The sequence below is a fragment of the Peromyscus eremicus genome, chromosome 9, assembly GCF_949786415.1.
Source record: "Peromyscus eremicus chromosome 9, PerEre_H2_v1, whole genome shotgun sequence".
Taxonomy (NCBI): domain Eukaryota; kingdom Metazoa; phylum Chordata; class Mammalia; order Rodentia; family Cricetidae; genus Peromyscus; species Peromyscus eremicus.
In genome coordinates this window covers 42,439,961-42,454,846 of record NC_081425.1, presented here as the reverse complement: position 1 = coordinate 42,454,846, position 14,886 = coordinate 42,439,961, and the positions used below count along the sequence as shown (strand labels likewise).

At 51.0% G+C, this 14,886-nt stretch overlaps 1 protein-coding gene across 2 annotated transcripts; it reads right to left on the bottom strand.

Annotated features, from left to right (window-relative positions):
• Nucleotides 1-778: 778 nt before the first annotated feature.
• Pcdh8 (protocadherin 8) lies at nucleotides 779-4,728 on the bottom strand. Of its 2 annotated transcripts, none has more exons than XM_059274325.1 (3): nucleotides 2,104-4,728; nucleotides 1,712-1,919; nucleotides 779-1,336 (listed from the first exon to the last, which is right to left on the bottom strand). In XM_059274325.1, exons 1-3 carry the CDS (start codon nucleotides 4,726-4,728, stop codon nucleotides 960-962), a joined length of 3,210 nt encoding a protein of 1,069 aa, XP_059130308.1. In that variant the 3' UTR covers nucleotides 779-959. The 2 variants fall into 2 exon arrangements, with proteins under 2 accessions (XP_059130308.1, XP_059130309.1); XM_059274326.1 differs by having other exon boundaries at nucleotides 2,395-4,728.
• Between the last annotated feature and the right edge of the window lie 10,158 nt (nucleotides 4,729-14,886).

Sequence of the window (14,886 nt, the reverse complement as noted above, 5' to 3'; positions counted from 1 at the left end):
TGGGCTCCACTAAAACCTCTACAAATGTTTGCTTAATTAGTGGATGAGCAACACAAATTTAGCTTTTCTTCACTCTTTGGTAAATGCTCAATAGATATTTGTTGAAGTGGTAAATGAGGCCAGGAACTTCACATAGTAGCAGATGCATATGGAGTCATAAATATTTTCTACAAAGTCAACAAATGTTCTTAGTTGTTGGGCAAAATTTTGCAATACCCCAAATCCCACAGGCTCAGCATCACCAGAAGCCCTAACAATGCCTGAATAATTAGCTCTTGAAAGGAGGTTTAATTCTGGTACTGAAATTATTTGTGAATGTCTGACTTCAGGCAACTCCATGAAAAGCAATTAGCAGATTCTTCAAATACATGACAAATCCTTTATTACTGTGCTTATAAGTGACACGGCTTACAGAGAACCAAATGTAATTAAATAACATTAACTTGAAATCTACCACAGACTCAAGATCTACAAGTTGTTAGACTTGGCAAGGCAAAACTTCTCAAACATTAGGTTGTTTCTGGTGAAAGATAAAATTCCATTAAGCAATTCCAACATGTTTTGTTTTGTTTTTTTTGTCTTACAGACAATCCTTTGGCAGTAACTTCCACTTAGCTTTTATTATATAAAAATATAACAAAATTTCAGTATATACAAACATTACATTACACAATGTACAGGTTAAAAACACTAAGAAAATGGCAAGCCACAAGTGAAATTAAAGTAAATAGCATGATAAGAAAAATTAAATACTGCACACATTTCATAAAAATTACATTAACTACATTTTTTTTGTTTGCAAATACCAAACAGTACCAATGTGATTGGAAATAGCTTCCAACAACTTCATTTTAAGGCACATCTTGCATATTTATATATACAACACTGAAACCGGTCAATAACTTAGGGACGTCTCAGGGTGACCTGTATATGTGTGTGTGAAGACATGCAGCATAAGATTACACATTTTCATTGGCTCCCTTCTTTGGGGACACATATCTGCCACCAGGAGGGGACTCATAGAGGGGTACTCCAATCTCCTGCAGGTCTGGGAGCCTCCCTGGACGGGGCGGGGAGAGCAAAGTGACAGTTCTGTCATAGTCTCTATGCAGCACTTTCTCGTAGACGCTCTGCAGCCCCACTGTCTTGGGCAGCTGGGCTTGGTAGTAATTGTCCCTGCGCAGAGGATCCCGGGGCAGGGATGTGCTCTTACAGAAGGTTGACATCTGGGCCGGTGGGTGAGGAGGCGGGTGTGCATTGGGTCCGGAACAGGATGGGCTCCAGCAGCGATCAGAATGGCCCAGAATCTTGCACTCAGCAGTGCACGCCCACAGTCCTGGAAAAGAGAAAGAATTTCCTGAGGTTAGTACAAGTTACGCCTCCATCTGCAGAACGCCAGCCAGGGTCAGGGCAGCTGAAGAGGAAGGTGCGTTTAAGAACCGAAAGGCGCAAGCTTTCCATAAAGATAACTTTATGTAATGCAAAGCTTTTGTTGGGAAGAAAACAGCAACAACAACACGAAGAAGAAAAATAAGCAGAATACCCTGCTTCCATGGCTAGCATCACATCTAACAGGATGGGGGTCCTGCTGGGGTTGGAGTATTGAAGAGAGGTTATGAGGGAGAGGGGGTGGGAGCAGAGGTTTGGAACAGGCAAGCAGTTGGGAAGGGAAGGTAGACCTCTGGCCTGGGCTGGGGAGAAGCATCCTCACCACTCTGCATGTGGTTGATGAGGTCCTTTTTCAAAGCATCCCCGCTGATGTCGGAGTCACTGTCATTGAAATCACTGTCTCCTTTCCCGCTGTCTTTGCCGCTGAACTTCTCAGCTTCTCGGCCAGAGATGGTGTTGAATGAATGGCCCTTCCAAACCGCCACAGGGGGCGCAGGCTCCTTCCCGAAGCCAGGAGAGGCACCGTAGGGCTGCAGCGGGGAATGGGGGGGGGGGGGGGAGGAGAAGGTGTGAGGGTTGGACAAGACACAAAAAAAGCAAGTGCGACAGGTTAAGCGTCTCCCTGAGAGAGCCCACCCTTACCCCTCCTGTCTCCCTTCTCCCAGCCTGTCCGCGGAGCACGGAGGGGGGCGCCCAGCCGAAGGAAGGCCTCACCTCGGCGTGCGCGCCTCGGAGCCGCTGCTGCCCCTCGAAGTGACAGGCGCTTTCCCCAGTGGCGCTGCCGCCCTCCGAGCCCGGCACTTCGGCCGCGGCGACCGCGGGCGGGGGCGCGTCGGCCGCGGGGCTGCCAAAGGGCGCTTTGCCGCTGCCAGGGAAGGTGAGCACGTCGAACATGTTGGGCCTGGGCCCAGCTCCCCGGGCGGTCTCCTCCGGGGAGCCAGGGGCCGAGGCTCCGCCGCCCGCCGCCCCGGGCCGCTCTTCCCGGAGGGCCCCCCCTTTGCGCACCTCCTTCTTGCGGCGGTTGCAGGTGGTGGCGATGGCGATGATGGCGGCAAGCAGCAGCGTGCAGCTCCCGGCTAACACGATGATGACGATCAGCGGCGTGTCCCACTGCAGCGAAGGCCCCGACGGCGCGAGTCGAGAGCCAGGTGGCCGGGAGTGCTCTGGGTTCCCGGCACTGGCAGGCGCGGCTGGCCCGCCGCCCGCGGTTACCACGAAGCTGACGGTTGCTGTCGTGGTGAGAGGAGGGCGGCCGCCATCGGATATGACCAGCAGGGCCCTGAACACGCGGCCGGGAGGCTCCTGAGAGAGGTCTCCGGTGAGCACGATCTCCCCCGTGCGGCGGCCTATGGAGAAGGCCTCGCGCGGCTCCTGCTGCAGCAGATCGAAGGCCAGTTCCCCGTTGGCGCCTTCATCCGCATCCCGGGCCTGGATGCGCGCCACAGCTGTGTCCTTAGCAGTCCGTCCAGGCACGGCTACTTCTAGGGAGCCATTGGCTGGCGCCGGGTGCACGAGGACCGGGGAGTGGTCGTTCTGGTCCAGCACCCGCACTTGCACCAGAGCGTTGCTGGAAAGCTGAGGGGATCCGCCGTCGCTGGCCTGGATGCGCACGTCGAGCTGGCGCAGCGTCTCATAGTCAAAGCTACGCAGAGCATAGATGGCCCCGGTGGCCGGGTCTACTGAGACATAAGTAGACACGGCTTCCCCAGAGCGACCCACTTCGGCCTCTACCAGCCTGTAGGTGACCTGACCGTTGCGGCCCAGGTCCGGGTCGCGGGCGGCCACTGTGGCCAGATAGGCACCTGGGGGGTTGTTTTCACGGACGGATACCTCGTAGACTGGCTTGGTGAAGAGCGGCGCGTTGTCGTTCTCGTCACCCACGCGCACGGTGTAGGGCCTCACGGTGCGCAGAGGGGGCGCGCCACGGTCCTCGGCCACCAGCGTCAGGTTGTACTCGGCGATGCGCTCCCGGTCCAAAGACGCCGCGGTGACCACCAGGTAGCTGCCCGCGTAGGCCGGCTGCAGCCGAAAGTGCTCGTGCCCGTAGAGGGCGCAGCGTACCTGCCCGTTGGCGCCCGAGTCCCTGTCCGAGGTGCTGACCAGTGCCACCAGGCTCTCGCGCGCCGCCCCCTCTGGCACCAGCGAGGTGGCGCCGGCTTCCTGGGTCCCGGGCCCCGCCGACGAGGCCGTGTCCGTTCCTCCGAGTGCGGCGGCGGCAGCGGCGGCGGCGAAGGGCGAGGCGGCTGGAGCCCCCGGGGCGGCCAGGGGGGTGATAGAAATATCGGGAGCGTTGTCGTTGACGTCTCGGATGCGCACGATGACCTTGCAGGTGGCTGTCCGGGGTCCCGGGCCTCGGTCTTGAGCCCGTACGTCTAGCTCGTACGTGTCCTGGCGCTCGTAGTCCACCTGCCCGGCCAAGGTGAGGCGGCCAGAGCGCGGGTCGAGCCGGAAGAGGTGGCGGGCTTCGGGAGGGGTGCGGGCGCCGAAGGTGAACACCACGTCGCCATTGGGACCCTCGTCGGGGTCCGCAGCGTCCAGGTCCAGCAGCAGCGATCCCACAGGTGCGTCCTCGGCCAGTTCCACCTCGGCCACGGCACCCTGAGGGAAGGCCGGGCTGTGGTCATTGGCATCTAGCACGCGCACGCTGAGTGCTGCTGTGGCGGAACGTGGCGGTCGCCCTCCGTCCTGAGCCACCAGCTCCAGGCTGTAGGAAGCCTGACTCTCGCGGTCCAGCTCCTGTAGCAGCACCAGGTCTGCACACTGGGCACCATCCGCGCGCGTCTGTAGCTCCACGCGGAAGGGGCTGTGAGGCTCGGCCAGGCGTACACTCTGCAGCCCGTTAGCACCCACGTCCTCGTCCACAGGCACCTCCAGGGGGATGCGCGTGCCTACCGGAGCACTCTCTGAGACCTCCACCGGGATCTGGGCTCGGGGAAAGCGGGGCGCATGGTCGTTTATATCCCTCACCTCCACCTCCACGTGCACCAGTCGGAACTGCTCCTGCGAGAAGCTGACCACATCGAAGGCCAGCACACACTGTGGGGCCTGGCCGCACAGACGCTCACGGTCCAGGCCCGCGTCCCCGACGGTCAGCTGCCCGTCGCCCTCACGCACCCGGAGCAGAGAGCTGTTGAATTGCTTCATCAGGCGGAAGCTTGTGTCTCCAGACACTTTCATGTGCAGGTCCTCTGCAAGGGTCCCGATGACCGTGCCGGGGGCATCCTCTTCGAAGGTGCTGTATCGGACTGTCTTGCTCTGGGCCACCGAGAGCACCCAGCAGAGACTAAAGAGCTGCAAGGGGAAAAGGCAAGGGCTGCCCCAGCGCTTCACAGGACTCATGCCGCCGATCCCCAAGTGCTATTCCGAAAGGCTAAGCTAGAGTCCTCTCGGGTTTGCAGATCCGGAGCGTGAGTCTCGGGCTCCCGGGACCGCGCTCTTCGCGAGCCCTGTGTGGGTGAAGTCTGCGAGCTGCAGCTCCGGCTGGCTTGGCGGACGCGCGGACCCGCCCCGCTCGGCGCCTCCGCCTCCTTTCCCGGGGCTGGAGCTGCGCCGCCGCGCGCCGCCTCCGCCTTTATAGCTGCCGATATGCAAATCTCTGAAACCGGGCGGCCAATGGCCGCTTAAGCCACAGCGCCGCTCCTCCGCCAACCACTGACAATCCTTTTATTGTGGAAAGGCTTAGAGGAGAAAACAAGAGAGGAAAATGAGGAAATCTTTCCTTTGTTTTAAAAACTCCTGCTTCCATTTTCTGTTAGTATCTGGCTTGTAGATAAGTTAGCAGGATGGTTTTGGTAATGGGGCGCCCGGCACTCTCACCGCTTTGCCAGCCGCTTGCACTAAGCGCCGCCGAACAAGCTGGGTTTCTCTTCAGAAGCTCCGGACCTCACATCGTACCCCCTCCGCCCCTTTATTTTGCATCTGGAAGGCTTCCACACTTGCTTTGCGGAGTGAGGCTCTGCTCGCCTTCCCTCCCAGCTTCCCACGGTGCCGGGAATAGCCTGTAGACGAAGAAGCCTGCAAGATAGAGCAAAATTGATTTTATTCAAATTTGTGTATGCAATTGTGTTTTGCTTGCGTGAGCCCTGGTGCCACTTGCCTTTCAGAAAAGAGCGCTACGATGCATGTTAGTATGCATGTCACTGTTCAAATGGCTTTCTTAAGCCCTAGGTGCTAGCAGGCAAGGAAAAAAAAAAGTTCCAAATAGGATTTAGCATAAGCTTGAGGAGATTTGGAAAGGTTTCAAAGATCAGACTGAATCAAAGGCTTATGAAGCCCTCGTTAGTAGTGAAAATAGAATGGCGTGGCAGGCGATCCCATTGGAGGCCCCAATGTCTGTATTATTTCACTGTGACAAGCTAAGGGGAGAGAAAGTTGAACAGTTTCCACCGCGGAGTTGGGCTAACTTGAGTATAATGAGCAAACACCACATGTATCCATTATGCCCCTCTATTCATCCTCAATCACTGCCATAACTCTCGGGCTACACGGTGATGGGCACTGAATTCCACACAATACCAGGTTCGTACTAAAGTGCATTTAGAGACCTTTTCCTCCTGATGCCTTGTTCCGCCTATTTAGAGGATTTTCTTTCTGTTCTAATAGGGCCTCTCTGGGAGCAGCACTCGTCCTGTTCCAGCAGAACAAAATCACAGCAGGATGTGGAAACCTGGGGTAACTGAACCATCTGCCTGTGAAAGTGTGGAACTTCAAGAATACCCACTTCCCCACCTGGGTGGGTCCTCAAGCTGCTTTCTCAGGTATTCTCCCCCTCCTCCAGGCGCTGAAGGGCGGGGAGCTGTGCCAACCTGGAACAAGACTGATTCTTATTGATTCTTACTGAAGGGCTCTATTGAGCAGGCAATGTAAATACAAAGTCAGGAGGAAGAGCTGCAGACACAAGTCACACACTGAAGAAATAAAGAAGGCGATGAGTTTGGTAAACAGGTTTCGTTTGGCCAATGCTCCTCGGACTCTGGATCTTGGTCCTTCTGTAAGGACCTTTTCCAGTCTCTTCCCTTCAGACTCATTTGGAGTGTTTTCAGAAGAGCAGAAGGGGTTTGCCTGGAGTAGGAGAGCCCCTGGGAGCTGGGTCTGGGTGGCAGTGGGGTGAACAAGACAGAGAGATGTTTGGAGTTGCTTGGGATCAGGAGACGCAATCTTAGCCATCAGGAAATAAAAGCCTTTATGGGGTTGAGGTGGAGGTGGGTTGGGAGTTTGGGGTTTCCTTCATCTCCCCCATCACCTCCCAGTTCTGGCACTTAAGTGAGGCCAGATGTCTGCAGCCACTCGGGGACACGAGAAGGGCAAAACTCTTACAGGACCCTAATTTCTAATTTTCCCCTCTACTTCCCAAGTGCCATTTTAGACTTTGGCTCTCACCCTGCTCTTGTTCAAGAGATAGTCCTTGGGTGGAGAGGCATATATTCAAAATAATCCTCAGTCTTCTTTCGAACCCCAGAACACCCTGATCTGGGCCCACACGTGACCTTTGGCTCTTCCAAGCTCACTCCAGCTCTTCCATCACGGTCTTACGCAGACCCAGACCGGAACATGTTCAGAACCCTGGTGATGGACAGCAGCCTTTGTGCTTCCGCTGCTGGGATAACCCGGAAACTCGGTGTCTCAGGCGCAAGCGCTACCTAGTCCAGAGTGCCAAGGCCTGGGCATGGGAGGGGCCATCAGGTGGGAGTCGATCATGATTCCGTAATCAGACACTGAGATTCCAGGTTGGATCGCGGAAGCTCAGAGGGATGCTGAGTCTGTACCGTGCACTTCCATCACCTTTTTTTTTTTTTTCCTCCTCAAAGGCTGAAGTGAAGTGTTCGGAAGGAGCAAAAGGGCAGAAAGGCAAGCTAGAAGCCCAGTTGCGGAGATTAGCCCTAGGTTCAGAGACTATTGTCTACTACCCGGGCCTTGGCAGCTCAGGAGTGGCAGCCGCTGAGGCAGGGGGAAGCCAGGAGTGGATCGTGGGGCTGAGGCAGGACTGCTGCGAGCACCGTGCGTCCCCAGCGCAAGGGCCTGGCGGGGCTGGAGGTCCAGGTGTGAAGGCACGCGAGCAGGGAGCTCCCGCTGGCCGCCCGCACTCGCCGAAGAATGGAAATACGATTTAAAGCAGCGCCTCGGCAGATACTGCCACTCCCCGCGGAAGGGAAATGCCCAGGGGGCGAGGGCTGGAGGAAAGTCGGGGAGGGCTGACATCGAAGGGAGGGGGGAGCCCACCGCGGATCCACCCACAAAAGCTGCCCTGATCGCCTGGTTATCATGCCAAAAGGTCTCAAAGGAGCCCCTTTCTTTCGGTTTTAGCAACTTCGCCCGCAACTGTCTCGCAATCCTGAGAACAAACAGGGCTCCACAATGGCCGAGTTTTCTCGGGATGCAAATGTCGCCGGCTCGGCGGAGCTGGGTTTCTGTAACCGCGCCTAATGCCGGCATTGTGAAGCTCGCGTGCAGACCTCGGGATTGACACAGGCATCACGTGACGGATTAGGGCTCTAGGAAAGTTTTGAAAGCGGTGACAATGGGGGGCTCAGCCTGATCCGCTATCTCCCACAGTTTAGAGGGAAAGAAAATCAGGATATATTCTCCTACGTAATAGGATTATCTTTTCCATTTCAAGTTCTGTAAGGCATGTAATTTATTTTTAATTAGGATTATATCTGCCAGGAAAGGGAACTCGACTTGGCTGGAAAGTGTTAATTCTAAGGGTAGGTAGAGAGAGGGGCTATTTTCTAACATTTTATCTTACACAGCAACAACAGCAACAAAACCCGGGGCCCATGTTGTTTTTTTCTCCCCACAAGCTCACTCCATTGACTAAATCTCCCATGGAAGTGTGCAACTAGTGTTTGCCATAAAGAAGAGATGAAACCACCTTTTGTGAAAATCTCTTAGAATTCCAGAATCTCTGAGTTTTACATGGATTGACGTGTGGAAATGCAACAGATCGCTTTTGTACACTACAAATGCTTGCTCTAACGTATCTTGCTGTCAATGCCACTATAATGAATTTTTTATTTTATTTTTTTCAAGACAGGGTTTCTTTGTGTAACAGTCCTGGCTGTCCTGGAACTAGCTTTGTAGACCAGTCTGACCTTGAACTCACAGAAATTCACCTACCTCTGCCTCCCAAGTGCTGGGTGGGGTAAAAGGCATGCACCATTACTGCCTGGCTATAATGAGTTTTTAAACTTCATACTAAACCAAAGAACAGCATTCTCCATAACATGATTACATCTCAGCAGTCAAACAATGGGATAGTTTAGGGTGATGGTTACTGCTGTTTAAAAGGTGATTTTGGACTAATCCCAATGCCAGATGCTCCCAAACGCTGGCTCACTTCCAGGTCTTGGCCACTATCCTTCTGTGTTCTTTGTGTAGTAAAACACTCTGGGGGATGCACTTTACCTGGCAGGAAGTAACACCTGGTCTTTGTCATAGGCTACTATGCTTGGGCTCCAATCCCATCATCATTGAGAGACCACTGATATGTTGTGTGACCCTGGGCACACTACCTGATCTCTTTGTGTCTCAGTCTCATCATCTATGAAAAAGGGCATAATAATGGAACCTGCTAAGGCTGTCTTGGGGACCATGTAAGATGATACACTGTCAGGTGCCTAGGAACTCGTGTTATTTCCCTTCAAATCACAGGGGGGAAAATATCACAGACTATGCAACAGTCGCTCTTACAGGTGAGGAATTTGTTCATCAAAGAAGAAAGAAAAGGAGAAAGAGTGAAGAAAGAAAGGGAAAAAAGACAGAAAGATGTATTTCTGATCTGCTTCCCATTCTCTGGAAATAATAGATTATAGTGGTGTATAGACTGTTAAAGGAGAAGATGATCTTGTGAGAATTTGAGCAACTTTCCTGCCATCTTGTTATCTGAAAGTCCTCTCTAGTTGAAATCAGACTGTGACTAAAAGTATCAGTAGACCTTTTCCCTACCTAGATCCACAAAAGCCATGATATCTGAAACCAGATGCACATAGATATCTGATGAGCAGCAACCCCTGGTTCCTGAGGAGTCAGAGACTTTCCTTTCTGGGATACTACAGAACAGTAGGCAACCTCCTGTGAAAAATTCTTGGTCCTGTGCTTCCTCTTGGTATTGACTTGCTGGAGCTGCCATAATAAAACACTGCCCACCAAGTGGCTAAAACAACAGAAATGTACTTTCTCATGCTTCTGGAGGTAAAAGTCCACGATCAAGTTCCGGTCTCCCTTCTTGGCTTGTAGATGGCTGTCTCTTCACATGACCTCATGTGGTCTTCTCTCGGTGTGCATGAGCAGCCCCTGGTACCATCTTCAAATTTAAATTTTCTCTTTAGAGGTCCTGTCTCTAAACATAGTCACAATTTGTGGTACTTCAGTGTTGACCTCTCAGAGTGTGAATTTGCAGGTGACGAAGTCAGTCCATTACATCCTCCTCGTCTTCTATTAAGTCTCAGACTCTGTGACATGTGCTATGAGAAGAGAAATTAAACAAACAACCCAGTGCAATATAAATAAATGACTGAGAGAAGCGAGCAGAGAAATTTCTTATCTACAATTTCAAACAGGTTATCAAGGTCAATGTGCTGGCTAGTTTTTAATGTCAGCTTGACACAAGTTAGAGTTGTCTGATAGGACAGAGCCTCATGAGAAAATGCCTCTGTAAGATCGGGCTGCAGGCAAGCCTGTAGATCATTTTCTTAACTAGTGATTGAAGTGGCAGGGCCCATCTCACTGTGGATGATGCTCCCCTCCCCCAGGATGGTGGTCCTATGTGAAAGCAGGCTGAGCAAGTCACAAGGTACAAGCTGAACTCCTCTGTAGCCTCTGCATCAGCTCCTACCTCCAGGCTTCTGCTCTGGCTTTCTTTGATGATGAACTAACATGGAAGTGTAAGTGAAATTAACTTCTTTCTCCTCAAGTTGCTTTCGCTCATGTTTTATTACAGCAATAGAAAAAAATCCAACTAAGACAATCCACATCAAAAAGCAACAGGTTAAGCTGGGCAGTGGTGGTGCACGCCTTTAATCTCAGCACTTGAGAGGCAGAGCCAGGAGGCCTTTAATCCCAGCACTCGAGAGCAGAGCCAGGAGGATCTCTGTGAGTTCGAGGCCAGCCTGGTCTACAGAGTGAGATCCAGGACAGGAACCAAAACTACATAGAGAAACCCCGCTTCAACACCCCCGGCCCGCAAAGTAACAGGTTATGTTGATGGTACACACCTTAGACACGATGTGATGAAAATTCATGTCAGTGGTCTTCCTTAGAACTAGATAAACATAGTCTAATCATGAAAAGCATATTGCACAAACCCCAACTGAAGGATAGTCTACAAAAACTGATCAATATTCCTCAAGATTATCAAGGTCAACAAAGAGAAGGAGAATCTGAGGATCTAAGAGGTGCCTAAAGAGACAAAAATTAATGCAACGTAGCTTCCTGGAACAGAGAAAGGACATCTGTGGGAGCTGGGGAGACAGCTTAGCTGGTAATATGCTTGCCGTTCAAACATGAGGCCCCGAGTTCGGATCCCTAGCACCAGAGTGAAAGCTGATGTGGCTGCCTAATCCCAGTGTCGAGGAGGAGGAAGTAGGAGCATCTCTGAAGTTTTCAAGGTGGTCATTCTAGCCAAAACAGTGAGCTCTATATCCACTGAGGGAGCTTGTCTCAAAAAAAAAAAAAAAAAAAGGTAGGGGGTAGTGGAGGAAGACACTTGACATTAACCTCTATCCTCAACACCCACACTTACATACATGCATATGTATGTGCCCACACACATACATAAACACACACATAATTTTTAAAAGGGGGGGGCATTAAGGGAAAGCCAAGGAAATCTGACTGTACTCTGAATAAAATCAATATATCCACATCGGTCATTAACTTTAACAAATTGGGTATGAGACATTCTGTGATGAAGGTCCACAATGCTGATGGTCACAGGTGGCTCATTACGGAAGAGTAGAATACCTGGAGACATATCACAGACTCCAAGTGCTGCCGTGCGGGCATGCTGTTGAAGCCCAGAGGGAGTGAGCAACTGTGCAGGGGTGGGTGGTGGTTGGGTGGGGTTCAGTTTAGAGGGAACCCTAGGAAACCTTTCAGGGAGAGGTGACATGAATGGTGAAAGGAAAGGGAAGAGGTGGAGGTGAGAAGGGTCTTCCACGCAAGAGTAACATTGACACGTGTGAAGGGCTGAGGCTGGAGGGTGAGACCCATGAGGGGAACTGGCAGGTACAATGATAAGGGAAGTTGGGTAGGCACTTCATATGCCACATTCAAGAATTTTGGTTTTGCACCATAAGGCGCTGTTTCAGGGATGTTGGCCCTGAAATCAATAACTAGGCTCATTGGGTTAAAGCGAAATCGAAGAGGACGTTTAAACCCTCACCTGGAAGAATAGCACAGTGCAATCTGAAGAGTGACTCTTCTGCTGGAGGGAAGGCCAAATCCTAAGAGACCCAGGGGACGGGAGAATGCTTTGTACTGGCACCTGCTTATCAGCAAGCTGAGGCAGAACATTAGGTTTCCTCGTGTAAAACCTTCCCCTCCAACCAACCCAAGCCGTGCTGGAGCAGCTGCCCATGAACTCCATTCATGATATACCCTCCGGAGAATGCAGCTGTCTGGGAATCTTGTCTTGGATGTTCATTTTCAGGGAGGACACACAGTAGACAGGGGTGGGGGAGAAAGGTCTCATTGGCTTTGCAAGTTAAGGCTTCTTTGTTATCAACTAGGGTGAGATCTTTAATGATCTCAGTGTGTCTTGTGTTGGTCGTCTATCAAGGACAAGAAGTAGGATGGGGTCAGGTATTCTATGGCTAATTAAGGTCTTGTAGAATTCTTAAAAGTCCATTCAGTGCAGGGAGGTGGGGAGGTATTTGGGAAATTAAGATTTTTTTTTCTGGTCCCTTTTGGTGGGAGAGGGTAGGGTATGGGCTAGTGAGGCCTGGTTTATGGTTCATGAACATGTTGAGTCAGAATTAGACAGATTACATAGTTTATGGCAGAAAAAGAGGTTGTAGGTAATCAAAGGAGCCCTCAGTGAGGAGGGAACAAAACACAAATCTCTGCTTAAATTGTGCACTGGAGTTCTAGAGTTCAATAAATTGAATGGATTAACTGCTTTCAGAGACTAAAACACGTTGCTACAGATTTAGAGTTTCCTTATTAATAAATTTCACAAGATTTAGAGTGACTTAAATCAGAAGGACAGAGAGAATTTTAATCACTACTAGTTACTCCCCTCACCCCAGAGTCTTTGTTCTGGGTAAGTGCAGGGGACTTCTGACTGAGGCTCCCTTTGCATCTGTGACTTGAACTCCTGACTCCCATGCTCTAAGTGGATCACAATCCACTTTTGAAATGGAAATGAAGTCCACAAGGCAGTCTCAGCATTAAACCCAGGATGAAGTCCATGCAGGGTTCCGGGGTAGCCTGAGGTCCACGCAGTGTTCGGTGTAGCCTGGTGTTATAAATTTCACCGTTGATCTGAGAACAGTTTTAGGCCATTGATCTCATGTCACCCAGAATCGAGATGGAGTGATGGCTGATAAACTGCACAATGACAGGCTGTGGCCTTGGAAAGAAAAAGTCCAAATCAGGGGGGAAAAAAAAGAGCTGATGGATTACTTATCACCCTCTGAATTCTCCTCACTCTGGATTCTTTCCGACCACTTTAGAAGCATTTATTTCCAGGTAATTTTACAGTTGTCTCTTTGTCCTTCAGAGGTGCTTTGGTCTATGAAACTGCTCAGGGAGTTTAGATGAAATCATTCTTACATGTATTGCTCCACAGCCCCCAGAAGCCCTATAACCCTGCTGCAGGTCCCAGCCTGGGGGAGGCTCTTACCTCCTCAGACAGAAATGGTGTCTATAAACAATCATGAGCATTAATATTAATTTATGATTTCTTATCAGAATGACCCAGCCTCCAGGCCTCCAACATTGCTTGTGTTAATAGGGGCAAATGTGGAAAACTTTTGTGACAAACAGGGGCGAAGGACTAGAGGAGGAGACAGGGCCCTTCCTGGGTGATATTTAAATGAGTGGTTCCCCCCCCCCCCCCCGCCCCCATGACACATGTTGTATCCCTGTTTGAACTGAAATCCTCTTTGACAGGGTGGCATGAAGCATGTGTTAGCCCAAGAAGGCCTGGGACACACAGAAAAATTTAGAGTGGGCCAGGTGAGAAGGCTGGGCTCAGGAGATTAGGGGAGAGTAGGGTGATGTGGTGGGGGGAAGGACAGAGGCTGAATTCTTGTTGCTCTGGCCCCAGCTCCCTTTTGGTGTCCAGTGTGGGAACCAGAGGTAGGGAAGAACGACCTGCTCTCTTCATTGAATCTCAAGCCCTCCCAGGCACAGCTTGTCCGCAGGGCATCAATCTTGCTTTGCTTTGCTTTAGGAGCTTTGTATAGTGGCCTCTGGTCTCAGGGGGCTGAGAGGAGGGTTAGATGAAGGGATCAGTGCCCCCATAGGGAAGAATAATATGACAAACTGTCAGAACATGGAGACTGGGTGACTTCTGTTCCCTCCGTGGTCAGGGGGCCCTGCCGGGCCCTGAATCCTTCGTGGCTGGGGTCTGGAAGGAGGGAACAATATTCAATGTATGGCAGATTACACACCTTTCCATCAAACTCAGTGAAGGAGTTTGTTGGAATTTTGTAAAAAGAGGGGTGGAGTGGCTTTGCCCAGGAGTGGAATGATGTAAATAGACGATTTTGGAAGGAGAATTCTATGGGTAAGAAGCTATGGAGTCTATAACGATCAAGCAGAAAGGCCATGGGGGTCAACTGTGGAGACACCCTTGCAGGAGGACACTGAGGAGGCAATAGCAAAATAGAACTTGCCAAAAAATTTTTTAAGAGTACTTTGCCCAGGAAAATTGCATTAGTCAGGATGGGTCAAGTGATGCTTCAGGGACAACCAACCCTCCCAAGCCTTAGTAACTTCAAACCTTCTTTCTTACTCTGTTTGTCTGCTGCATCACCGGGGATGTGCTCTAGGCTTCCTTAGCTGGGGACCTCGGCTGATGAAGAGCCACCACTTAGAACTTGGTCTTTGCTGGTGCAGCGTGTATGTGGTGGGGGATATGGTCAGTTGTGCATTGGCTTTAAAATTTTGTGCTCAGATAAAACAGAAATAGCCTCTGTTTATATTGCTTTGTCCACTTAAACATCTTGATAATGCAGTGCAAAGCTCATTAGCCTTTAAGGGAAGCTTGAGGAAACAGAGTAGCACCATCAGACAAAACCGTAACAAAGCTCAGGTCTAGGACAAGTGCTCTGAGCTTGTCTCTCCTCCTCGTGTCTTGTGTCTTAGATGAGTCTTTTCCTCTTCTTTAGTGGCAGGAAAATGGCAGTTGTGAGAAATGCTACTCAAAGGCATATGTGCCTTGAAATTCAAGGAAGGTCAGAAATAAATTAGAAGTGTCCTCATGTGACACATTCTTTAAAGTAGAGGCTAAATTACAGCTTCAGACTAATTAGTGTGAGGAAATCTCCGGAG